The sequence below is a fragment of the Aquila chrysaetos genome, chromosome 6 (genome assembly GCF_900496995.4).
Source record: "Aquila chrysaetos chrysaetos chromosome 6, bAquChr1.4, whole genome shotgun sequence".
NCBI lineage: Eukaryota > Metazoa > Chordata > Aves > Accipitriformes > Accipitridae > Aquila > Aquila chrysaetos.
The window spans coordinates 3,284,979-3,310,935 of NC_044009.1; the positions used below are offsets into that span (position 1 = coordinate 3,284,979).

The window sequence follows — 25,957 nt, forward strand, 5'->3', positions numbered from 1 at the left end:
CCTACTGAGAAAGTTTGATTCTTTAATGGTAAAAATCAAGTTCATCTTCAACATTAATGTTTATCTCATAGGAGGAATAGTTGAGAATGGATGTGACAAGGGACAAAAAGTAATCCTCCCATGGGGTCATACTACCATTTCTGCATTAAACCTCAAGAGATCTGTTAACATTTTTTCACTTGACACACAATACTATTTGATGTAATTTAAGGCATTTAATACACTACATAGATTAAATACCAGCTGTATCTATATCAGACAGCAAGGGAGGCCCAGCACTTTGTTGTTTGTAACATGGAACTGCTCCATTTTAATATATGGATTTATCCTATGTAACTATGTAATCATTTAAGGTGGTCTTAGCAAGAAGGGAATTATATTTGTGTTTTCACAGCATAGCAACTAAACCTCCATTTAGGATGTTCAAGGAAATTCCATTTCCTGTCTTCAGGCAAAAGATAGTGTTGAGAGATGCGAGTAATCACATGCAGTAATCACTGCACAGCATCTAACTTCATCTGGGTTACTCCTGACAGCTGGTTTCACATCTGATCACTAGGTAAACGAAAGACTCTGCTAGTGAAAGACAAGATAGAAACAGATAACACTATAAGTGGTGTTCCTGCCAACACCACAAAACCAGATAGCATTCCTATAAAGGATACTCTTCAGAAGCATGTTAGTCACATAATTTAATGTCCAGTTAATCTCCATGAGGTAATAGCGATTTCCTGCATCACGCAGTGTTACATTAGGCCAAAGTGCCTCTTATCTGAGATAAAATCAAAACATGTTACAGCCTCTGGGATTCTCCCTCCTCCCCCAAATATTCATGTCATCCTGAACTAACAAGGTAGTGCTTTTTCAGCTTTCAAAAAGCTAAGTAAACTCCATTTTACATACTTTGGGGGGGTGTGTGTGTATATACACATGCATACACACACACACAACTGGCTGTTATATACAGTGATTTGCAATAGAAGCAATAAGCCTCACAAAGTAGTGACTTACAGTACAAGTTCAGATTTCTCCCCAGACAATCAGAGAAGTCATTTTTGTAGGCATTTGACATATTAATTAAAAAAAAAATAATAATGAGAACACAGTTTAGAAGCATGGCTGGAAAACAGGTAAGGTACAGTCTGCAGCCTTAGCTGGATGTATAGGATTGTGCAGTACATGCTAAAACCAACAGATTAATGGGTAGGGGAAGCTACACAGAAGGAAGGTCCTGCTTAATGGATCCATGCACAAAGGAAGAACAGGTTCTTACAGTAATGACATACACCAACATTTCCTCCTTTAATTCTAGGGGCCACAGAATTAGCAGCAGTAATCAAATGAGTCTGTGACCACAAGGAAAAGAGCTTCCTTTCAGACACGCATTACTCAGGATTATAGTTTCAAGGCTGAAGCACAACAGAGGGCAAAACCCCCCAGATCTATTCAAGGGAACAGCTTGTAAACAAAAGTGGCAAAGTGAGCTCACTGTAGTGTTAAGTGTGTTCAGACACCACATTGGAAAGTTGTGCTGTCTCACCAGGTCCTAACTATTGGTGTAAACACAGAGGTGCTGCTGAAGTTGCAGAGTTTGGCTTAAAAAAGAAACCAACCCCCCCTCTCCCCAGCCTAGCTGGAGAGTTGAAGGTGAATCCAGGTAGAAAAAAAAATCCCTTAAGCATGCTAATAGTGGCGGTGTTTTTCTTACTGTAGAGCCGAGGCTCTACACACACACAGACAAATATACATACATATAAAAAAAATTGGTACATTTTTTTCTCTTATAAAGTGAGGCATCCTGAATAGCTTTGCCGACTTGTCAGCTCCCTACTGGGAAAGGAAAGGGAGGGTGACCACGGACAGAGAAGAAAACACACGGTTTTCACCCGCTTCACCCTACTTCTGTCAGAACGTGGCACAGCTCTTGAGCATCCCTCCCGTCAAGGAAGGTCAAGCAGCTTGTGGCGGGCAAAGAGCTCCTGGGTGATGCCGTAGACGTCGCAGATATAGGGTAAGGCCTCACCCAGCATGGTGACGGCTTCCTCGGTCGTGCCCACGTTCATGATTTCAAGGAAGGCGTTTCGGGAGGGTAACGTGCAGAAGGCCACCGTGGCAGCTTTGCGAACAACCCAGGGGTGGTAGGTCGCCAGGGAAGCGTTGTAGGAGTCCGTGCAGATGACAGACGTCCGGGAGTCCTCCCGGCCGGTTCTCAGCCCCTCCAGGAAGAGCTGCAGCCAGCGCAGGGCCCTGTGGAGACGCAGGACGGTGCGGCAGCCGGAGTCGGGCCGTCCCGACCGCTTCTGGATATCCACCAGCCCGTTGGCCAGCTCGTACTCCACCATGGACTGCAGCGACACGTACTTCTCCCGCTGCTCGCCGCGGCAGTAGTTCTCCATGATCTGTACCTTGGCCACCGCGTCCTTGGAGACGAAGGAGAAGATGGCGCCCAGGCTGTGAAGGAACCTGCGCGCGGGGAAGACACGCTCCCGTTAGCGAACGGCAACCGGCCCCGGGCCCCCGGGCCGGCCGCCGAGGGCACTCACCGGATGAGCCCCCGCCAACCGCTGAGGTAAGGGCCCAGCAGCACCTCCCGCCGCTCCGTCACGCACGTCTGGAAGGCGGCGAGGACCTCCCGCAGGCTGAACGCGCCCTGCCCCGCCGCCATCTCCCTCCTCCTCCCGCCTCCTCCGCCGCCGCTGCCAGTCACCCGCAACGCGACCAATCGCAGGGCCCGCTGAGGGAAGGGGGGGGCGGGCCCCGGGCGGTTACGCGTGCGCTGAGGCGCTGAGGTAGAAGGCCCGGCGCGACGGTGAGAGCGGGCGGGCCCGGGCGGGCGTTGCTAAGGCCGCGGTGGGCGGGAGGAGACCCCGCTGCCGGGACCGGGGTGCTCCGCTGAAAGGGGGGCGGCCAGGGGGTCGGGGCCCTGCGGGTCCGAAGGCCGTCGGGAGAGCCGGGGCCCTCACGTAGGTTTTAGTTTTGGTTTGTTTTTTTTTTCCCCTGAGGGAGGGCAGCGTCGTCTGCGGTCAGGACTGCGATCGGCGGGCGCTGGGAGGGCGTACTTGGAAATCTGGTGGTGTGAGTGAATAAATAAATAAATACCGCCGGCCGGAGGGCTTGGGCGCGCACCCGCTGTGGAGCAGGAGCCCCCCTTCCTCTCCCTGCCTTCCCGTCTGCAGACTGGCCCGTGTTTACTGGTTCTTTGTGGCGACGGTGATGACCGACACTAAGCAGGCCTGAATTTCCAACCGTTGTTAATCGTCCACGTGTTGATCTGACTTGTGTTTTCTGACTGTCTTCCCTCTAGGAAGAAGTTACGCCTGTGCTTAAGTCTTCTGCCTGATACTGAAAAAGAATTGGAATGGCAGCTGCAAAAGCGGCTAAATCTTCTCTTCTTTTTGTGGCCCCCATTAGACTGCTTCTGAAATAATTTGCCATGCGGTTTGAGATTTAGTGTTTGTTAAAATGCCTGAAATAAAAGTCACTCCCTTGGGTAAGTCCAATCTAAAATCGTCCTCACATAGACACACTGAAAAACTTTGGAATTGAGAATTCAACGTAATATGTGTTAGACTGCTGGAGATGTACGTGCCTTTCCATGCCACAGAAACTGGCCATGGTGGTATACTGCGATACGTGTTGCAGTTGTGCAGCATCCTAACTTGATTCATGTCAGTATGTCATTGTCCTCCGTTTGTCTTTCAAGCAAGTAAGACTCAAACACTCTTGATAACTCTGTTTTGATTACAGGATTCATTAATACATACTGGTAAAGGCTTTGTAGTATTGTACAGTACAGCTAAAGTATTAGTTCACTTAACAGTGCTAAAGAGCCACAGAAAGCAAATTTTTCTTTTTTTTTTTTTTTTTTTTTTTTTTCTGGGTTGCACAGAAACTGTCGAGGTGCGTTTATGTACTGAGAGGGCAGAGGATGTGCCGAGCAGAACTGTTATATCCTGATGGATAGTTTTCTGCCTTGGTATGGACTTAACTAGAGCTTATTGAAGGTCTGTGCTTTCAGTGAGAGGCAGAGTACTTGGGGAGGTGCAGGGCCCTGGGAACTCTGAGTTCCTTGCTAATCCTTTCCAGATAAGCGATTATTTTGCTCTTACTTGAAACTGTGTAGCTGTGATTGCACAGCAGCAGGCAGAGAACAAACATGCCCTGCATCTGAACTGCTTATGGGTTTGGACGCAGTGCTGTATTTACTGCAGTTTTACAACTGCAGCTGGAAGGCCCTCTCATAAGCTCAGGGAATGGGGTAAGTCAGTTCACATTTGCTCACCCTCTAACAGACCTGCTTGCTTGGAAGAAAGGACGTAGTCTTTTCCTGCATCAGAAAAGGGCTAGGCAGTTTTTACGGACCTTTAAATGCTTCTCTTTTGAAGTGATTGTAAATATTGCCAGAGATGTCTTACTTGTCTTTTTTTTGCTTGGGTCCAGGAGCTGGCCAGGATGTGGGGCGCAGCTGTATCCTTGTGTCTATTGCTGGGAAAAACGTAATGCTTGACTGTGGGATGCACATGGGCTACAACGATGATGTGAGTATGGTGGAGAAGCCCTGAATGCTGTGTAGAGGTTTCAAGGTGCATCTGCCTGGCCTTTCCTAGCAGGGCTCCTGCTTCATTGTTCTGCTCTGTTCCCTTTTATTTGAATTTTGCCTGACTCATCTTATGTGACATAGGGGTAATATGAGCTAGGTGTGCATTACTGGGCAGCTGTATCAACCACTGCTGGAGCCGGATTATGGCAGAGAATGAACTACTATTGCCCATTCAAAATCTTGCCTTCCTGTGCAAGAGGTACATCCCTTCTAGTATTCCTGGTCTATGAAGTGCCACCATCCAGCCATCCTTTCCCTGAGTTGTGGACTCCAAAAAAGTATTAAGCAAGCTGTGAATGCTCCATTCCTGGTGGTTTTGGGCTTTCTGTATTTCATATAGGCAGGTATCTTCTATGCTTTAAAGCATTAATCCTGTCATTAGCTAGACTGTTCTTGACATGATGCTTCGTTTGGGGCAGTTAATTACTTGTGGGATCCATACCACGCATCTAGAGATGCTTTAGAGAGAGAGCTAGGAAACGCTCGTGATGTTTGGTCACCCGATACTAGTAGGAAGGAAATAACGTCAAAAATACTCTGTAAGATAGAAGGAGTTACAGCGTGACACGGAGCAACTGTGCCATTACAGAAAAGGTTTTGAGGCTTTTCTGCCTTTAATGCCTGTGGGTAAGCTAAAACACGTTGGTCACCTGTTCTACTTTGAAGATAAAATTGGCTGTAATTTATTTATTTGCAAGGTCAGTTTCCCTGTCTGTCCTCTGGCAGCCCTCCCATCCTTTTTCTCTTTGACTCATTCCGCACATGAGTGCTGATGGTGTTGCCTGCAGCTCTTACTGCATTGCTGACACTGGTGCTCTCTTGCTGCCTTATTGCAGTTTTGCCTCAAGGTGGGTTACAGCACGTTTCCAGTGTTGCAGGTTGTTCACACCATTGGCTTGTTGGATAAGTAATGTAGTATTAACTGGCTGTGTTTTGTAACATATAGTCTGTTTTTTCATGCCTTTGCAGAGACGCTTTCCTGACTTTTCCTATATCACTCAGAATGGAAGGTTGACTGACTTTCTAGACTGCGTGATCATCAGGTGAGGAAGCTTCCTTCCTTGTCAGAGCTCAAATGGGAAACAGGAAATCTTTGTATACTGTCCCTAGCAACCCAAACATGTTGTAAGTTCATCATTCATATTTTGGCTAGTTCCTCTATGTCATGCAGTGCTTTAACAATCTGAAGCAAGGTCTGAGAACCAGGCAAGCTAAGTTCCTGCGCCGCATCTCCTTTATCCTTTGTGTCTTTTTGCAGCCACTTTCATTTGGACCATTGTGGAGCTTTACCGTATTTCAGTGAAATGGTCGGTTATGATGGGCCCATTTACATGACACATCCTACCAAGGCTATCTGTCCCATCCTCCTGGAGGACTATAGGAAAATAACTGTAGATAAGAAAGGGGAAACTAACTTCTTCACTTCCCAAATGATTAAAGACTGTATGAAGAAGGTGGTTGCTGTGCATCTTCACCAGACAGTTCAGGTAAACGATCATTTCTGCATACTCTTGGCTCAGACCAACTGGATCATTGTAGAAGGCAGAGCAATTTTAGTTTTTTAAAATGTGTGCGCTAAGGCAGCGTTTGCCTGTTTGTGTAGGTGGATGAGGAGCTGGAGATCAAGGCGTACTATGCAGGCCATGTGCTAGGAGCAGCCATGTTCCAGATTAAGGTTGGATGCGAGTCCGTTGTGTATACTGTAAGTATCGCACAACAACATTTATAGATACCTCCATCTCCTGTTAATGGCCTGTCCCGTTACCTTGAGAATATTAATGGATTTCTCTTCTGTCATTAGGGTGATTATAACATGACACCAGACAGACATCTAGGGTAAGTAGGAAGCTGAGTTTCTATGAATTGTATATATTTCTGACGGGAAGATTTTAGCACAGCTTCTGTTAATACTAGGGGCTTATCAGCATTGATTCTTTGTTAGGAGACTGGAACACTTAATGATGTCTTTGCTGGAAAGATAAATGCAATTTTGAATTATGAGAATGAACAGATTTACATTGATTCTTCCAGATAGACCTTAATGTAATCATCTTCTGTATACTCATATGAATCTATTTTGAAGGCCGTGGAATAACGGAAATGTTTATTGTCATGGTATCTTCTAAATGTATTTACTTTCTAAGAGAGTGCCAGTCACAAACTTCTAATGTTCATTTTATTTTTACTAGCATATATGAGAGATTTGTAATATTCCTGCTATTTAGAATATTTTAATGCCTTTAAAAAAAAGTAATAGGCTGGAGAATAACTGCTTTTCAAAATCTGTAGTCTCTATTCTGACCAGGATTAATTTAAAGAAAGCATGGCCTGCAAAGAGCGGGGTTCTGATGCTGCCACAGAACTCCTAGGTGACTTTGGGCAAGCCGATGTACATCTGTGTACCTGTTTTCTTATCTGCAAATGGAGACAGCAACATTCGCCACCCATCTTTGAGACCTGCAGATCAGAAATGCTAGATACCGTCTGTTAATTTGATTGTTTTTTTTTAAAATTCCTTTTGTTTTAGTGCTGCCTGGATTGATAAGTGTCGCCCGGATTTATTAATAAGTGAATCCACCTATGCCACAACTATCAGAGATTCCAAACGTTGCAGAGAAAGAGACTTCTTGAAGAAAGTTCATGAGACTGTAGAAAGAGGAGGGAAGGTATGGCATTTTGATAATCCTAAGTGATGTGGTTTTTCCTCTGTGCAGCTCTTGTTGGCTCTGTAGTGCTGTGTAACTATTAATAAACTCGGGCACCTATGTATGACCACTACATGAAACTGAAGGCATTTTTATATTCCTCCATCTGTACTTCAAAAGACAGAATATTAAACACTTCAATTATGCCAAGAAGAAAACCAGACCATGAATTAATGAGACAGTAAGGTAAATGCTGTGCTTACAGTCTGTAAATATGGAGGATAAAGGCAAAATTAACTTGATTTGCATCTTCTATACTGAAGCATCCTCTTAGTCATGTAAATTAAGAAACTGACTGTTCAATTACTGCTTTTTAAACTCGATCAGAAATGATTTTCAGTGTAGCCAGGTCTGTCTGTTCAGTATCCTACTTTGTGCTGTTCAGCACTGTGCTGTCTGTTACCATAAAACCCCTCTAAGTGCACGGAAGATAGGTGCTTACCATGCAGTAAACGATGCTTCAGTACCTTGTTTGTGGCTTTCACTTGCCTGGCTTTTTTGCTTGGGTAAGCCTGTTACAGTCCAGCGTGATTTGATGTGAACAACTTCAGCTAGTCACGAAGCACATGGAACGTACAAGGATAGCGTCGTAACGTGGCCATTAGTTTTATCAGTCCATTGTTGTCTTAGAATTTCAGTCTTTTCTGTTTCTCAGACCTTAGCCCCTATCTTTGCTAATATAAAGCTTTATTTTGAGATTCTCTTTTTCATTAATACCACATTTAGAGCACGCCTAGGAAAAGACATTATAAAAAAGAGACATTTTAACCCCTCAGAAAATGGAACTAGAAGTAGAAATTGGGAACACAGGAAAGTTTGACTGATTTCACTGTAGCTAAGGATCTAGTTCTAGGTTCCTAGGACTTAGTTCATTTAACTCGATTAAATGGAAAGTTAGTCTGGCTGTTGACAATATGTGTAGCGCTTGAACTGCATTTTGGTGTAGAGCTTGAACTGCATTTTGGTTAAAAGTTATAGTAGTTTGTCACCTGCGACCTCAAGCCCTGTATTTTATTTGCTGTTCTTGTCTTACTAGGGACAAAATGTAGGCTTGCTTGTGGAAGAGAGAGCAAGTCTCTTGTTAATGGATGTGGTTTGCTAAACAGTTCCATTAAGAAGTAGATGATGGCTTTCCCACTGAATCTGGAAAACAAATGAGTAGCAGTAAACTCTTTGCTGCCAACTGACAGCACCTAACTGAAGAGAACACTGGAAATCAAAACAGCTGTATGTTCCTTCCTCCAGTGTTGTCTTAATTTGGGAGGGGAGGAAGGTCATAATTACCACAGCACAGACAAAGCGATCAAGGACAGAAACACTCATCTTAGTGTCCATTTCCATAAATAATGCCAGAATTGTTGCTCTCAACAACTTGCTTTCATATTATCCAGGAGAGAACAGAACTGAATATGTTCACAAGTACCATGCCCCACCAGAGACTTAGTCCTCAGTATGTACAAACTGAGGTCTTAGCCAAGCAGATAGGTGCTTGTCCAATATCAGTGCCTTTCATTCCAAAACTGCAGAACACCGCGTTCCTGTGGAAAGAAAGGTCAGCAAAAGAGATCTGAAAGCAAGAGGGAACCGAGGGACTTGTTCAGAAATGATAATGCTGCAGTGCCATTTACATGCTGTTTGGGTTTTAGAGACTGTAAATCATGCCTCAATTGCAGGTTCTTATCCCAGTTTTTGCCCTTGGACGTGCCCAGGAACTTTGCATTTTATTGGAAACCTTCTGGTGAGTGCAGTCTTCTGTGCAAGTACGACCTCCTTTTCGTCCTCCTCATGTTGTGGTCCTGGCAGGTTTCTGTGATTCTTTCATGTCTGTTTAGTACAAGTATTCTCATAAGTATTCCTCTGCATGTCAGCCCATGTTGGCAGTTGTGGAATTACTTCTTTCCATCTATTTTCCATTGTTCCTGACTCTAAGTAGTAAACTAACCAGACTCTTTCTCCACTCCTCTCCCAAACACTCAGGATCAACTGTCCTTTAAAAAGTTTGATTGTGTCTTTCCCACATTGTAAAACTGTTTTCATGGGAGGGGGAGGAGGGATGACCAAGTATTAAACTTACGTATAAGCATTGTGTGGAAATGTTTTTGATAATACCCAATGATGCTGCTTTTAATTATTTCCCATAGCAGAATGATTAATATTTGTAATGGAAGGAAATTTTCTGTAGTGGGTGAGAATTGGATTAAAGCCTACTTTGTATTAAGTTAATGCATAGTGATGTAGCATTGTTATAATACTGATTTATATCTCATTGAGAGTAGGGTATGTGTGGAAAAAAAATCTTTGGAGACTACATAGATTTATGGACTTTGAGCATGGATAGCCAGGATCCTAATCTGGCCCTCACAGGTCTCTGGAACGCTTCTCTCTACAGGGAAAGAATGAATTTGAAGGCTCCAATTTATTTTTCCACGGGACTGACAGAGAAGGCCAATCATTATTACAAGCTCTTCATCACCTGGACTAATCAGAAAATTCGGAAAACATTTGTGCAGAGGAACATGTTTGAATTCAAACACATCAAAGCATTTGATCGGGCCTTTGCGGACAATCCAGGGCCTATGGTAGGTGGGCGCTAATAAGGTAACAGAGCAGATGTGTAGTGTCAAGGAGCTATTTTTATACCACTGTGTTCATGGTGAAGGCAAACGGGCAGTCTGCAAAAGCTCAGCATCTTCTACCCCATTAATATCAGCATCCCATCTAAAACCCTTTTGCAGCCAGGCCATGTGAATGCTTCTATCTTTATTTCAGTAAAGGTAAAATGCCCAGAGAAAATAAAAAAATTGATTGTATGTTCGTATAATCTATAACTCTGGACCTGATTCAAACCATAATTTTTACAGTATATTCTTCTGACTTGTTCAGGAGGCAGGTGCTTTACAACACAACCTCTTCTTGCTGATTTTATTTCTGAGTGGTTTATTGGGCAGCAGCTGAAAGAGGAATCTGTTGAGTATGATTGTACCATTGTAAAACCATTCAAAGTTTTTATCAGACACTACGGATGCTCACAGAAATCTCCTCTATCAGTAGTTGAACTTATGTGAAAATTAGACAAGCTGGGAAAAATAAAATAGCAAAAATCCCCATTAGAGCTTTGATGTAGTACGTATGCTGTAATTGTGTATTAGTGGATACTCTGCCCAGTTTTAGGGTATTTATATATTATAAGTAATGGAAAGAAATGTGTTTTCTGTGGTGATTCTTGGCACACCTTTCAATTCTAGGTTGTGTTTGCAACCCCTGGTATGCTTCATGCAGGACAGTCCCTTCAAATCTTCAGGAAATGGGCAGGAAATGAAAAGAATATGGTAAGAAATTCTGTTTCCTCACGTGATGTGTTGTGTTAATGTGATAGTGATACTGATACAGTCATAAGAACAAAGGTTACAGGAAAGCTCTTCCTGAACATCTAGGGTTAAATTACACAAGTCCTCTAGTGAACCAACCCTGGGCAGAGCTCTTGCATGCTCTGAGGTGTTTTTTTTTTGGTGTGTGACAGGGCGAGCAGAGGAGGTACATGTCTTAAGAGGTTGTGGGAGACTTTCAGAAGTGCTTTCATTAATTGAAGCATTTTCAAAGAAAGACATTTGTAACCTGCATTAATTCTTATTTAGTGGTGTGTAGATTTCAGCAGCTTGCTTTCTAATTTAATTTTCATGTGTTTTCTGGAGTTGGGTATTTGCAAGCTGCAGCACAAAGTAAACACCTTTCCAGTGAAGGACGGTCACATGTAAGATCGGAAGAACACAATCTTACATCAGCATTATGCATTTGTGGCTATTTTTATGTTAACAACAGCAGCTACGCTCTGCACAGTCCATGTGCAGAGTTTGTAGATTTTTCTGGTTTCCTTCTCAGGTCATTATGCCTGGCTACTGCGTGCAGGGAACTGTAGGCCATAAGATTCTGAGTGGACAGCGCAAGCTGGAAATGGAAGGAAGACAAATAGTAAGTCTTATTTTCAAGAAGGAGGATCATTTGGGGGAAGTTCTTCAGAACTTTAGGTAGTAGTTAGACACCATGTACTTGTAATGGCACTATACCGCACAGAACGTTGAAAATACCCAACTAACATTTTCTTTGGAGTTTTTTTTCCAGTTTGCATTGGCAATAGCATGTCGTCTTCTGTTGTAAGACTTTGTCAGGGGCATATTTGTAATGTTTAATAACTAGTCCCCACTACTCAGGTAAAAATGATACATTTTTAAGCAGATGGGGATATTAAAAAAATGATACCAGGGGTCTTTAAGTATTGATTTGTTTTGGCAAACGTGCAGCCAGTATTGAGCTCTGAAATGGGGCAATTTGATCCTGTAAGTTACTGAAAGCGTTCCTGTACAGCATCATATTCAGTCTGTGCTGATGAGCAGCTCTCTCTCTAACCTCATTTTCCAATTCAGGTGTTCAGCTTCCTTTTTTAAACTAAACACAGAGAAGTTGGGTCTGTTTGTGTGCGGTGTACAAGCTGTAGTGAGCCAAAACAATTCCTGATTCACAAAGCCTGTGCTTTCTGCTCCTCCACAGTTGGAAGTAAAGATGCAGGTGGAGTACATGTCCTTCAGCGCCCATGCAGATGCCAAGGGAATAATGCAGCTGATTCGCCAGGCTGAGCCACGAAATGTTCTCCTGGTCCATGGTGAAGCAAAGAAAATGGAGTTTCTGAAGCAGAAAATAGAACAGGAATTTCGTATGTATAGTATTGGTACTGAAGAGGGAGTGGTGGTAGAAGGAAGGCATTAAAGTTCACATACTTCATCCACTGGACCTCAGGACAGAGTTAGGCATAATGTAATTTACAGGACCAGTCACCCTCAAGAAACTAGTATCTGTAACATATCTTACTTAACATGTTAAGCCTATGTAATTTTAATGCCCATTTGGACTTGAAGTAAAAGTTATTTTGTTATGTTTGTATCGTCATAGTTCAGCACTTACTGAATTTATATTTCTTTAGACTCCTAAAAGAGGCCGATGCAGGCAGGGTACATCTGAAACTGTAAGTAAGTTAGCAACTACATAGAGAGGAATGAGCTCCAGGAAAAAAAAAAAGTTAATTCCTTGGAAACAGCTAGCTCTTAAATGATGAGTGGAGAAAGCACAGAATTCACATGGGATGGTTACTTACTGTCTGCATATTTCTTTGCAGTAACTTGTTACCAACATCAGAGTGCAGGCAGTTTTGTTGCAGTCTCTTTTTACCCCTCACAAGGAGTTACGGATAGCTGGGCTAGTCGGTATTGCCCCATTGGGGTTTTGATGGTTCTTGCAAGGTTGTTACCCTTAAGTCTGAGCAGCAGTTCTACTTTTCAGCCTCTTTCAAATCCCTGGTATTAAGTTTCAACAAATTGCTATTAAACTCAGTTCCTGTCCTGTCCCGAACAGCTGCAGCAGGCTTCTGCCAGAATCACAGCACCATCTCAAGGGATGCTTGCAGACTGCTGGTGGGTGAAATGACAGTCTGGTTGTTTACATTGCAGATGTCAGCTGTTACATGCCCGCAAACGGAGAGACCACAACAATATTCACCAATCCCAGCATTCCAGTGGACATATCCCTGGGACTCTTGAAGAGGGAAACAGCAATAGGTGAGACATTTTGAACCAAGAATTTCACCTCTTGGGCCCAGCAGCTGTTTTGTATAGTACATGTATTAAGTGGAAGCAGTGTCACAATGGTGACTTAGAAGCAGTGCTTCCTGTAAAAGAACAGATTTTATCAGCATTTATTTAGTGGTTGAGAAGGCTTCCTGTGAAATGAAGCAGCTACGATGCTGTGAATGTATATTCAATAATGTTTAAAAACAAACACACACTACCTTGTTTGCTACTCGTTGCCTATTCACTATGAAAACAAAATCCATGTATGCTTACTAGCTAGGTCTGTGAAAACTGGAATTACTTTTATAAACCCAATTTAAGAAAAATCAAAACCTCTCACATCAGGAAGTGATAGGGGAAGAGAGGCAGTTGTTCTGTATTACTAAGCATGTTTTTTTAATGTGCCTAGATTTCTGATAATGGTTTAAGCACCATGCACTTTAATGGACAGGAGAACAAAGATGTAAAATCCCTCAGCAGGGACTCAGAAATCCAATCTATTACGTCCTATAGCAGTCATCTTATGTGAAAAGCAAGCACATCACCATTAACAATGTTGTCTTTCTCTTCCATTTGCTTTGGTTTAGGTCTCTTACCAGATGTCAAGAAGCCAAAGCTAATGCATGGCACATTAATTATGAAGGATAATGTAAGTTTAAAAGTTCTTGTGTTTGTCTTGTGTCCTCTGTATGAGTGCGTTGTCATCACTCATACGTGAGTTCTGCGTGAACAAGGAACTGAAATAAAGATAAGCAGTCCTAGTTTCTTGGAAGGAGCCCAGTGACACCATACCTGGGAAGATTAATCTGTAAGACAGCCTCTTTAGCTTGTCAGTTGTCTTGACTGATAGTCTTCACTAGTCCCACAGCTTCAGAATTAGTATCTTGCTATTCATGAGCAGGGTGTTGTGGTAGAATTTTTACTGGTCAGGCTCATGAATGCTCAGAGTCGCAGGGAATGGATACATTTGAAGAGCTGCTTCTGTTCAAAGTCTGGTTTTTGCCCTGGCCCCCTGCAACCTACCGTGTGCAGCTACAGACATTCTGAGGAGACTGGTTTTCAGCTTGTGAATCCAAGGTGTTTCTGATTCACTGTGCCTGTAAAAGTCAAAAGAATCAAGAAGCAGCCTGTGGTTGGTAGACCTCAGTTTGTTGGACAGAGATGGAGAGGTGCCAGGGGAGGAGTTCTTACTCTGTAACCTCATGTTTATATTTAAACAAATCATTCCCCCTGATAAAGACATTAAACCAACTCCCATTCAAAGAGAAACTTTAATTTGGGGAAATAAAGAATTGGTATGGTATTTTGGTGGACATTTTGCCACATCTTACCTCTACCTTTACTGTCCATTGTATGCTCATGCCTAGCTGTTACTGCTTGCAATAGTAACTGAAGTGTGCCGAGATGTTTCAGAGATTGAAAAGAAACCATCTTACCTGCTAGAGTTTTGCAGTGATGAACACACACCTGTGTGCAGCTGACCACAGAGGAGGAATAAAACTTCAGACAGCACAAAGAAATAGCTTATAATGGATCTGTACTTTTCCTCTGCAGAGCTTCCGTCTGGTTTCTCCTGAGCAGGCTTTGAAGGAGCTGGGCCTTGCAGAACACCAGTTGCGTTTCACCTGCCGTGTTCACATTCAGGATCCGCGGAAAGAACACGAGACGGTGCTTCGTGTATATAACCATCTCAAAGGGTAAGTCCATTCTTAGTTGTGCTTGTTTTCTTCCCCCCTAGGGATGGACTTAAGAATGATAAGCTCAATATAGGTAGTACAAGTGCTCCCTCCTTTCTGGCCTTCCAGACCAGCCCCATAGAGTAATTAAGAGAAAATTCTCTGCAGCCCCAAAGACACACAACTGCTCTAGATTTTAGTCTGTACAGCCAACGTAACCAGAGTAGTGGTTACACTGCAGTAGCAGAGGCTGGTAACCAGCCTACAAGCTCATGGTCTTTACGAAGCTAGAGCAGTCCACCCGAAATCTTTGTTCCTGTTGGTTTGCTGTTGTCACTATTGCTTCTAGCTGAAGTTAGTACAATTGTTTGGAGCGAGACCCTAAAGCATAGGGTCAAGACACCTCTTAAAGCTATTCAAAAGCTAGCAGCAGATGAACCTTAAAAGCTGTTTTCTTCCTCGAGGCAGCTGGTCAATTCTGTGAGTAGTCCTTTGCTCAGATGAATGGGGTTCAGACTGGAGCTGCTATCATGAAAGCCAGAAATAAATTCTGTAGGAAAACCTGTATGATCAATATAAGCACCAAAATAAGCAAGCCCTGCATCAGCCCCGTTCTCCCTTCCTTGGGCAGTGCATGCTGGCTCAGAGACACAGCTAAAAGTAGTACCTGCTGGTGTTTGGGATTCAAAGATACAGGGGATGACCCACCCTTCAGCTCATACGCATTTCCCACCCAAAAAAATCAATCACATATCTTCTCTCTTACCAGGATCCTGAAAGATTATTCAGTGCAGCATCTCCCTGATGGTTCTATAACAGTAGAGTCCATTCTTATCCAAGCCACAGCACACTCGGAGGATCAAGGAACCAAAGTTCTGCTCGTATCCTGGACTTACCAGGTAGGAATACTTGAAGATGTACTTTTCAAGCAACTCTGATCTTAACTCCTTACAGTCCAAAACCGTCCTACAATGTGGGTTGCTATTGTAAGGGTGAGTCTTCATCACTCTTTTTGAGGTAGTTTGACCGGAAGAAGATGAGGTGAGTCGCTGCCCTTTTCTTTACCATTTTAGGTTTAGTACAAATCATTTTACAGGAGCTCTACTGAGTCAGTTTTCGCTGGGGCCACTGAACTCAAGGCAAATGATCTGGAGTAATTACACTTAATACAATTACAGTTAATTACAATTATGTCTATATTTTGAACTCTCAGCTGTATCACTACTGCCATACAGTGTGTGGAGGTATTTTATATTGTATTTCTTAGGTGTAAAACTTCAAACCACAAACAAGCAGAAATCTAGCCAATACAAAATTGGGCTAAGAGTAGACCTAGTCATTATGTTTTCTCCCTTTCCAAAGTATACTTTCCATGGCTGTATTTTTAAATGTTTTCTTTACAGCAAGGAAATGCCTTCTTGAGGACAAAGCAAAAAAAAAAAAAAAAATCAGTGGTCCTTTATTCTTTGCTTTCAAGAAAAATGGTCATTTTTGTCAAAAGAGACAACCTCAGGTCCAGACACCTACTTTGACAAATGGTAGTTTTACACAGGTATTTCAAAAGAACACCAGAAATGCATTTGTGCTAACTGGATTGGTTTCCATTTTTGAACACTGCTAATATTAGAATTTGCTGGGCCCAAGAATTATTTCAGTCTATTTCTACTTACCAGAGTTGAATTTACTGCCCCAAATCAGAAGGGCAAGTAGAAGGTTGCTTTCATCCTGTTTCTCTTTATTCTCTGTAGGATGAAGAACTGGGCAGCTATCTCACATCCCTTCTGAAAAAAGGACTGCCACAGAGTACATCGTGAGCAACAGAGCAGCAGGCACAGTGGTGTTTCAGACAGATTTAGATTTTATTTTGTTTACGTTGTCAATGTTTTTTTCCTGCTTTCGTTTTAATAAAGGAATTACAGTGTTTGTCCAATTACTGCAGTGATAGTGTATACCGTTCAACAGTACTGCGATCTTCCCCACTGGAAACCTGTCCAGGGAGTCATTACAGCCTGTTTTTAAAGAGTCCTGAGGAACAAGCTTTGAGTTGCTTACCTGGTAAGGTAAAAGATATTCAGCATTCTTCCCCTCAGCACTGCTGAAGTTTTGAGTGAAACAAGGAGCTTTCAAAGCTTCGCAATTAAAATGCAAAGTATAAGCATAAATGGAGGCAAGCAGATAAAGCCCTAAATGTGTGCTATTTACCTAGCAGCATAACTTTTTAAATTATCCACACTTCCCTCAACAACAGCTGACGAGGCTGCAAGAAAGCTGCACTTGCAGATGGAGTCTCTAATAAAAATTTTTCTTCCTTTGTCCAGAACATAAAAATTGTGCTTAGTTTAGTTGGAAAGAATAGTCCCTCCAGTGCTGGGAAGTGTTTCCATAGCCTATAACTGGGACAAAAATAGCAGTCTCTCATGAAAGGTAAAAGATTAATTTGTCCTAATACTCCCTCAGAGGCTCTCCTTGTCTCTCCATTTTACAAGCGCAAGGATTTGCACTTGTCTTACCAAGCCCACTCAAGCAGAACACAGGAATCATTATTTTCAATATTTTAGAAAAGTTTGAGCAGGTTTTCTCACTGATACTTAAAAATTCCTCCAAGCTAAAAGCAAAATACAGAAAGGGAGAGGTCAGCGGCTGACCCATCATTACTAACAGGTATCCATTCAACACAACTCAAACTGCACATAGCAGTAACTAATGCAGGTCAGGCCCATCCTAACAAATGCAACACTACACCCACAAACACCATCTGTTACAAAGCTTTACCTCTGTTATAATAATTTCAGATTTGCTCACGGTTTGCTTGCTGCATCCATCTCAGACTGCTGAAGTGGTTTATTGATTGGCTTTAACTGATAAGCTACAGCGTCCCAAATCCAAGACCCTTGCTTATCATCATAATGCATGGGTTTTTTTTCTCCAAACCAAAACCCCAACATACCCCTACACTAATGCTGCTTCTTTTCCAAACCTCTTACCTCCTGTCCTTAACCAGAGCATAGACTCTGGCATCAGCTGCCATCAGAAGATTGGCCGAATATGGGCAGATGCTGCAACATCCATTGTTATGCAAAGAAAACTTACACATCATCTCGAGACACACAATCATTTATCTCACACACCATTCTGCCACAGCAATCCTACTCCCTCCCTCTTGTAAGGTCCACGGCCATTCTTGTTCCAAGTCCAACAGCACCGCATAACCTGGGAACCCCAACCATCTGCTGCAGCCTGCCAGGTCAAAGCATGACTTTTAGCCTCCCTTCTGCACATTTGGAAATGGAAATACAGATTTAGCACGTTGCCACAGTTCGGCATACCTTGTTCCCCCTTAAACAAACCCCATCACCATTTCCCTTCTGTTCTCATCTGCTCAGCAGTCTTGCATGCCTACAGGCCAACAGCATGTACACACTTCATAAAGTTCGGGGGCAGCGTGGGAAGGAACAGTCTATCTGTTACCAAAATCACATTCTTTTAAGTAAACCCTTGGCTTTGAAGCAGTTTATCAGCCGGGCCAGTGGTTTTCTGGTGACTCCGATAACCCACAAATGATAATTTCTCTCCAAAGTCTCACGTTTCACAGGGTGGGAAACTCAGCAGTTTTCAGAAGCTGTGTGGTTCTGTTAATACAAGAGAAGGGGTGGAATAGGTCAGATATAAATATGATATCACAAAAGGTGACTGAAAAGAGAGCTTTAACATTTGAACAGGACTGGCCCGTGTAAGGAGTTGTGCCAGCTCCTACAGTAGCTTCCCTCAATGACTGTGTGGCCAGAGGAGCTTGTTTGCCACTGGTCCTGCGCAGGGTTAACTGACTGATAAACACTGTGGATCTATGATCTTCCAAACTTGCATTAATAGATGTCCAGCTTGAATCCATAGGCATGCAATGCTAGAAATCCTGTACTGAAATACTCCTCAGGAAGCCAATCAATTGATTCACAAGAAGGGACGAGATGCCCTTATTTGGCTGTGGAATGTAGGCAGAAAGCAGTTTGTGAACCCAGCTGGCTACAGGGTGCCCCCAGGGAGAAAAACACAGGATCCCTCCAAAATAGGGAAAAGCCAAGCAGGACTGCCCCAATCCACTCAGCTTTCAGCTAGTTAGTGTCAATTAGAAGGCTGGTTTCTTTCAAGTAACCCTTTCCTGGGCTGTAACTGCTTTCCAGAAGAGCCCTGTGTTCTCCTACCAAGCCCAAAATTAAACGAAAGGAGACCAAAACATCAATGTACGTGAACACAGCATGTTTTGCCCTGTGCTATCTAGGACTGTCAGAGAATACAGCTCCCCCAGGTACTGTCCTAGTTGGCTAATAAAAATATATAGCTGTTAGGCACTTCCCTCCAGCATTCCCTTGATATAAAAGCCACTGTATGAAAAAATGGTAGGTTTCACAGGTTTGTTTTCAAAGAAACAGTTGCAAAGACGAATACTCTACTTACTTTAAGTAGATCAGTTGATTCCATCTCTGTCTTTTTTATTTCCATGTCTCTGTTGTAGTTTATAAACATAGGAGGACTCCCCGCATTTCTGGTCACAAATGGTGTACACCATTTTAGACCTGAATCTGAGCTTGAAGTTGAAGTACCAATGCTTGCTGGAAGAGGTGAAGTAGTACAAGAGTGGGTTAAGGCAACAGTTGAAGCTCACTAGGGCTAAGGTGACTCTTCGCATTTTGTAGATCAAGCTGGTAAATGACTCATTCTGGATGACCTGGATTCTCATTAAAAAGTGGAGCAAGTGAGTGAGATGATACGGGAGAAAGCACAAAATACAAATGACCAAGATGATGTAGATAGTGCTCAGGGCCTTCCTCTTGCGAATGCTGTGTTTGATCTGGGAGATCCTCTTAGCAATGAGAGGATAGCTGATTAGAATGATGGAGAACGGGATCACAAACCCAAAAACTAAGGCCAGGACGTTGTAAGGTGCCATGCGGTAAGTCCAGCTACTCGTAGCAAAGTTCTCAAAACATGCTGTCATGTTCCCCACACCACTGTTGTGGAGGGGACCTCCAAGGATAAGCGGAACCATGACACTTAGAGCGACCACCCAAAGGATTGTGACCACCGTCACGTAATGGATGACTTTGATCTGGATGTACGTGAAGGGGTGCAACACTGCAATGTAACGATCGACACAAATGCAGGTGAAAAAGGCAATGCTGAGATAGATGTTGATATAGTACAGAGTCCCAGTTATCCTACAAGCCACGTCACCAAAGATCCAATTGTTCCGATTCAGGTGGTAATGAATTTTAAAAGGCAACACGCAAACAAACAAGGTGTCTGCCACAGCTAGATTAATGAGGTATACATAGGAATGAGAAGTGTGCTTTACTTTGCAGGACAGGAGGTACAGAGCCAAGACATTTTCTACCAGTCCCAGCACAAAGACAATGCTGTAGATGACAGTAAACAGGGAATACTGGAAGTCTGCTTCCAAACTGAATTCTGAACTGGCATTGGCAACTGTCTCGCTGGAGACTCCTTCAGTCCAGGAAATATCTGCCATGATTTCTGCTGGAGTGTAGGGATATCCAATGTGGGATAGAAGTCTTAAGCCATCCCTTACCTCAGGAGGTTCTTGAGTTTTAACTTCATCTTGAGTGGGCAGGAGCTAAAGCTACACAACTGAGCAAAGTTCCATCTGGTGAGGTCTGCGGTTCAGAGGTCTGGGCTTGGTATATTTAGATGGAAGGCGGTGTTGCTGTAAGGGAGAATAAATCATTTAAAACACAAGCATTTGAAGTTTACACAGTAGACAGAGTATTTACTGGCACTAAAATCATCACAAGGTGACAATACTGAAATAATAGAGGTAGGAATTCCCCCCCCCCCCCCCCAAAAAAAAAAAAAAAAAAAAAAGACGCATAGAAGGCTATAGCTTTGGCTAAGGACAGGCCAGCAATTGAAGCAGTGCAGGAGAACTTCAGCAGTGATATACCTTTGGAGGTCCTCTAATTAATTTCCCATTCCTAAGCCCTACCAAAATTCCTGTGTCACTGCTGAGATGTATGATGTTGTTACCCTGTCCTTAAAAATTTGCAGTGATGGATTGTGCAGGCTTCCCAGGAAAAAAGAAAAGCAGTAGAGGCAAAAATAGAAGCAGGACTGCTTTTTCAGTTACTCCAGTGTGACAGTTAACCCAGTACTCTGTATGACTGAACTGTTTTATAACCTTGCTGCTGCAGTTTTATAAAGAGCATGCGTGGAACCCTCCTGTTAAAACTAAGAAATATTGTTTAAAGCACAGGACTGAAACAGGTAGCTGGCATCCATACCAAGCTGTTAACCAAATCATAAAGCAGCAGCACCTATCCCCACCCGCGTTTATGAGTGGTTCAGGGTGGATAGTCAGTAGTATAGACAACAACTGTTAACGTAACAGTAAATGGAAGGGTTCAGCACTTCAGACAAGATGCGCCAGGTCTCTTGGAACAAACATTCATTTGCAGGGGAGTATGGACACAGTCCTCAGTCATCGTAAGACCTGGTGACATGCATGCAGACAATCTGAGAGAAACAGGGGTTTTTCCACCCTTCTCACTCACACTTTTACACCTTAGCTGACATTCATATACAAGTGGGAAGGCTCAGTGTAAGCTGTTGGGTGAATTTACAGCACCCTAAACCTACTCTGCAGGCACACTGCAGAGGGAAACCACCACTCACCTCAGATACAAAGGAAGGCTAAAGGACTAGTTTATGTGTTCGAAATTCAGGAAAGAGGCACTGTGCAAGTAGGACTCCTCATCTAGGTCAGTCGTGTCACGTAAGCAATAAACTGCACTCCCACAGTGCAGATCCTCTCCATCAAATACAAAAGAAATCTGAGCAACTAAGCCAAACATAGACACCTAAACAGAGGCCTTTAAAGGCAGTGGAGAAATTAAACCCAGCTACAATATGCATGACGTTCCTGAAGTGGAGCCATTGAAAGCACAAAAACACAAAGGTCGTTGGGTACTTTCCAAAGGAAACTCTGAAATCACACTTCCTCCCAATAGTTGTTTATCTAATGAAGTCAAAAGCACCCAAGATAACTGGAAGATTAGAAAGGAAAAAAAATGGTTTCACTTTAAGTAGGCAAGTATACCTATCTGCTTACATAGGTCTTTCACCTAATAGCAAAGGGTTTGTACACACACGGGAAAGTTAATACAAAACCAGGCATGGCTACGCCATAACTTTAAGCGGCATAGGACTGGAAACAACCTTTATATCTGACTTTTGCCAGAGCAAGAGCCCCCAAACATCTATCTTTTCTAGGATCGGAGTATAGTGTTGCAACTGAGGAAAGATAAGGCAGAGGCCTGTAAAGCCATTAAAGGGGTAGGACAGGCAAAGGAGACTGATTAGCTACTGCTTCTCACAAGACTAGCACAGTAAGGACATCTGTAGACACTACCAGGTAACAGCTCCAGAACAAACAAAAGGAATTTTTCCAAACAGCACATATATTGTCCCAAGATTTTGTAGAAGCCAGACACAAGAGTTTCTGTATGCTTAATACTGATTGACTGCTGTGGGACAGCAAAACGAGTCTTGCTAAAGGACTGCCTAAAGAACTGATTCCACTCAGATCCCCAGCAGCACGGTTACAAGGCCTTACAAAGGCACAGAAGCTGCTTGCACCACAATACTACACTAATATCGTTTCCTTTCAGCACCTGTAGTCTCATTTAATCCCCTAAATTCCTCCCCATCTGAAATAGGAACCCACATTATATCTCACACTCTTGCAGTGGACGGTGAGCGATGCTAATACCTCAATTGCTGGGAAGTAACAAGTGAAGCTCCTGACAGAGATGCTCGTACCCGCTAGCGCTCACCATCCCTAGAGATGTGGCCCATCAAGTAACGTGAACCCATTTAAGCTTAACTACAGCAGAAGTCAGGAACAGTGGAAGGGAGGGTGGAAATAACACAACACTGACACGGAGTATTTTACAAGTCTCACAAGTCGGTCTGCTACCCAGTTCCAGTTATATAAGCACTGCAGGACCCCACCACGTACATTGATCTGTGAAAATATTTTCATTCCCTGTGACAGGTAATAGACATGACAAGAGTCTACAACTAAACATGTATTTTCCAAGTATATAGCCACTTCCATCTCATATAATAATGTACCATTTACTTATCAACCATTTTAAAAAATACAGAGTCTGATCAAATTCCAGATTCAGCTTTACTTCCCCAGATTTGTTTTGTTTTGGGGTGGGTTTTTTTTTGTTGTTTGGGTTTTCTTTTTTGGGGGGAGGGCTGTTATTTCTTCCAGAACCAAAAAGCACCACTGAACTTCTGTTTCTGTACAAAGTTATTTGATTTACAAAAACGCAGAAAAGCATACATCAAAGTTTCCACTGGATTTTGAGTTCATTAAACTATTAGAAATGCTTTCATATAAAACCAAGCTTGAGTCTTTGAATTCTGGTCAGGTGTGAGGTTTTTCTGGCTTTAGTTTTAAATCATCACTATCAAACAATCAGAAAGACACATCTCCCTATGTATTGGATGTCCAAAGTGAATCAACTGAAACAAATTAGTAATGCGACATCATAAGAAGGAAAAGAATGCTAAATACTCATTGATAATAAGTAACAAGTGTTAATAATGGACATCAAAAGAAGATTCAGACTAGGAGTTTGTACAGAAGTTCTCTACTGACAGTACATTTTATGATGCTAAGAGAGCATGTTCTTTAATTAGATGTCTTTAGGTTCTTTTTAACAGTTGCTCTGGGATTTAAAAAACAAAGCAAAAACCCACCACAGTTCTTTGTGCTAATTGCAGAGTTAGCCAGCTAGCCTACTTCTAGACTACTGCCTGGATAGCTGAACCTGGGTTGCTCAGTTACTGGATTTGATAACAAGCCCATCAACGCGATAGGTTTTTATTGTAACCAGAAGTTGGGAAACATTTGCAGAAACATCAATAGCAGGTATTTTTGCACTGTGACTGTTAAAAAAAAAAAGCGATACCTGAGCCTGCAGGGGCAGTTAGCTTGATTAACACCCAAACAGCATTAGTATTTGGTTCGGTTTTCTGTCCTGTAAAGACTCATAATAAATTTGGTTAGAAAGTTAACTTACCAGAGCTCAGATCATCATCTCGTGCAAAAGCTGCAGATGAGTACGCTGGCCTCTCCAAAGAGTCCTCACAACTACGAGGTCACTGCTAAGCTCTTCTGCACAGAGTTTTAACACCAGAGCAAACTGCCCTGTAAGACACACTGCAGAGCTCTCCCACACTGTTCTACAGAGAGAAACCACAGGAAGTGAAGATGAAAAGCTGTCGCTCAGATCCAAGACAAAGCACTTGCCCCACTAGTGAACTGTCCCCCCAACAGAACTGGGGAGAGCGCACAGCACACAGCCAGCACTAGTGCACGCTTTAATTCTCTCCATGTATCCACTGCACGAGGGAGGCACGATGCTCCCACCCAAAGCCACCCTTGATCACCTCCAGTCTGCCCTGCCCTCCAGTCCCAGCAGTCTGCAGGGCAAAACTTGCCTCTCTGGAACCAGGTACCAGTGCTTCAGTCCGAGACACTTTGAAATAGGCCTGTAGCTGCACTCTCACTTCTCCTCAAAGGGAGGAAGAGCAAGACTTTGCTGCTGTTCCCTTTCAGGCAAACCGCTGCCCAAAAACATATGGGCACATTATGGTTTGGAACACAGATGGACAAGCCCACTGTTTGTGTTGAAAAAAAAAATCACTGCAGCATGTTACAGCATCCCTACCTCTGGGTACTTATCCAGCAAGGCTGTACCAGAAAAGCACAAACAGGTACCACACTAGCAACACAGCAGCTTCAACTGTCCTTTTCCATGGTAGAGACCCAGGACTCCTCCAAAGTTCTGTCGTCTTCTTTGGGAATGAGTCCCTAAGGGAACAAAGCAGGTAACAGTCGGCATACCCCACAGGAAGGAAGGGAGTAACCAGAAGTATCTTGCCTTTCCTTCCCATGCTGTCAAAAGTAGGTCTCTAGCAAAACCGCTACCTGGAACAGAGTGGGGAAGAGATGTATCACTTCTCATGAGAGGACATCCAGAAATGGGCTGTCCTCATATTCTGTATCAGAACCACTCACTAACTCGATCCCCACAGCCAAAGGCAAGGGTGGCCTTAAGAGAGGTGAAAAAGAACTGCTGCCTCCCCCTCTGCCTACCTCATGGCTCTCCACCATGCAAACAGAGATTGGAAACTCTACAGTCTCTCGAGAGGCTATGAAGATTCTTCCTTTATTTATCTGAATGCAATAGTCTATATCACTTTGAATTGCCACATAAAAAAGAAAAAGAACATCCTCTTACCAGATCAAGTCGGCTGTCTGCTCTGAGAAACTGGCTTTGTCTGTAATTCTTCTCCTCCTCTCACAAAGGGGAGATTAATTATGGTGGTACCAGCCATCTCAGCTGGATGTTACTTCCACTGCAGCAGTGTTTAAACTAGGTATTGTTTCCTCTGTGAACTTCAGAAATCAAAATTTTCATCCTCTTTGCTGTAACCTGGCACTCTAACAACGATTTTATAACCAAAACAGACAGAGATTCTGGTGTCATTCATGAGAAAAGAAACCCACAAGTTACCCAATGTGTATTTTATTGATTGGGCAAGCAGGCAAAACCTGAGATTAGTGTCATTTAAAAATTAAATAAATAAATAAATAAATAAGAGTTATCTCTGTTCCCTGCTCTGTGCTACGATTCACACACCCTTAGATCACTGACAGACTAGCATGCTCTGCAGCACCGCTGCACCAACAACTATGGAAGAGCAGAAGGCAGCAACAAGCAAATTGGAGCCCAGCAACAGTGGGGCAGCCACCTTCCGGCTACAGAGCCTCCACTGCCAAAAGTGCTAATCATTTCATGATTAGGCTGACTCGCTCATACAGTTGTTCCTGTGCTACTAGCCCAGGCTGTGACGATTAAAACAGGTTTTAAGTGACCTCAAAGGAACTTTGCTCTGTAATATGCCACATCCTAAGTGCAACAGACATGACTTTGTACCAGGGAACAGGATAATGTAAAAGGCAATATAGTTCAGTAAGAGAGTGACTGTTGATGAGGAGAGGAAATGGCAAGTACTTTCAAAGGCTGTTTCTGTAAGTCACTGCATGAAAGAGTAACAGTTGTCCCTTGCACTATGTTGCACAAAGGCAGGGTTACAGAGGAGAGGGGCAGAGAGGAAATGCTACATTCTCCCCCGTTCTAAGCCTGTATCCCTCCCACACACACACCACAGAAAGAAAAAAAACAAACCCACCAAACACCAAAAAACCCAAGCCCCACTCCTTCCTCCTCCTGTTTGAGACAGGCACCAGAATTTCAGAAGAAG

The 25,957-nt window shown here is 43.1% G+C and overlaps 3 protein-coding genes and 1 long non-coding RNA gene across 8 annotated transcripts; 1 reads left to right on the forward strand and 3 right to left on the reverse strand.

Annotated features, from left to right (window-relative positions):
- Positions 1 to 679: 679 nt before the first annotated feature.
- LOC115342691 (ceramide-1-phosphate transfer protein) lies at positions 680 to 2,701 on the reverse strand. The gene is made up of 2 exons (XM_030017364.2): positions 2,544 to 2,701; positions 680 to 2,463 (listed from the first exon to the last, which is right to left on the reverse strand). Exons 1-2 carry the CDS (start codon positions 2,663 to 2,665, stop codon positions 1,941 to 1,943), a joined length of 645 nt encoding a protein of 214 aa, XP_029873224.1. The 5' UTR covers positions 2,666 to 2,701; the 3' UTR covers positions 680 to 1,940.
- On the forward strand, positions 2,458 to 16,529 carry INTS11 (integrator complex subunit 11). Of its 3 annotated transcripts, none has more exons than XM_030017354.2 (18): positions 2,458 to 2,569; positions 3,305 to 3,490; positions 4,441 to 4,538; positions 5,570 to 5,643; positions 5,859 to 6,087; positions 6,204 to 6,302; positions 6,402 to 6,436; positions 7,128 to 7,266; positions 8,979 to 9,043; positions 9,695 to 9,884; positions 10,551 to 10,634; positions 11,185 to 11,274; positions 11,851 to 12,013; positions 12,804 to 12,911; positions 13,511 to 13,572; positions 14,478 to 14,620; positions 15,369 to 15,498; positions 16,348 to 16,529. In XM_030017354.2, the coding sequence occupies exons 2-18, from the start codon at positions 3,463 to 3,465 to the stop codon at positions 16,411 to 16,413; spliced, it is 1,803 nt and encodes a 600-aa protein (XP_029873214.1). In that variant the 5' UTR covers positions 2,458 to 2,569; positions 3,305 to 3,462; the 3' UTR covers positions 16,414 to 16,529. The 3 variants fall into 3 exon arrangements, with proteins under 3 accessions (XP_029873214.1, XP_029873213.1, XP_029873215.1); XM_030017353.1 differs by lacking the exon at positions 2,458 to 2,569 and adding an exon at positions 2,745 to 2,809; XM_030017355.2 differs by lacking the exon at positions 2,458 to 2,569 and adding an exon at positions 2,897 to 2,963.
- On the reverse strand, positions 9,921 to 14,484 carry LOC115342692. Its single transcript, XR_003923868.1, has 2 exons — positions 14,360 to 14,484; positions 9,921 to 13,021 (listed from the first exon to the last, which is right to left on the reverse strand). It is a non-coding gene; the product is annotated as an uncharacterized LOC115342692 (long non-coding RNA).
- Positions 16,440 to 25,829, reverse strand: LOC115342688 (lysophosphatidic acid receptor 6-like). Of its 3 annotated transcripts, XM_030017357.1 has the most exons (6): positions 24,931 to 25,829; positions 24,358 to 24,500; positions 23,707 to 23,869; positions 23,346 to 23,350; positions 19,052 to 20,318; positions 16,440 to 18,228 (listed from the first exon to the last, which is right to left on the reverse strand). In XM_030017357.1, the coding sequence occupies exon 5, from the start codon at positions 20,121 to 20,123 to the stop codon at positions 19,062 to 19,064; it is 1,062 nt and encodes a 353-aa protein (XP_029873217.1). In that variant the 5' UTR covers positions 20,124 to 20,318; positions 23,346 to 23,350; positions 23,707 to 23,869; positions 24,358 to 24,500; positions 24,931 to 25,829; the 3' UTR covers positions 16,440 to 18,228; positions 19,052 to 19,061. The 3 variants fall into 3 exon arrangements, with proteins under 3 accessions (XP_029873217.1, XP_029873216.1, XP_029873218.1); XM_030017356.1 differs by lacking the exon at positions 23,346 to 23,350; XM_030017358.1 differs by lacking the exon at positions 23,346 to 23,350 and having other exon boundaries at positions 19,048 to 20,318.
- Between the last annotated feature and the right edge of the window lie 128 nt (positions 25,830 to 25,957).

Bases quoted from the DNA above. Each gene is read 5' to 3' on its own strand.
- INTS11 (XM_030017354.2), top strand. From the start codon at position 3,463: ATGCCTGAAATAAAAGTCACTCCCTTGG. The intron at 11,275-11,850 runs GTAAGTCTTATT...GCTCCTCCACAG, and splicing joins AAATGGAAGGAAGACAAATA to TTGGAAGTAAAGATGCAGGT. The intron at 12,912-13,510 runs GTGAGACATTTT...GCTTTGGTTTAG, and splicing joins GAAGAGGGAAACAGCAATAG to GTCTCTTACCAGATGTCAAG.
- LOC115342691 (XM_030017364.2), bottom strand. From the start codon at position 2,665: ATGGCGGCGGGGCAGGGCGCGTTCAGCCTGCGGGAGGTCCTCGCCGCC. The intron at 2,464-2,543 runs GTGAGTGCCCTC...CCCCGCGCGCAG, and splicing joins GGTTGGCGGGGGCTCATCCG to GTTCCTTCACAGCCTGGGCG.
- LOC115342688 (XM_030017356.1), bottom strand. From the start codon at position 20,123: ATGGCAGATATTTCCTGGACTGAAGGAGTCTCCAGCGAGACAGTTGCC.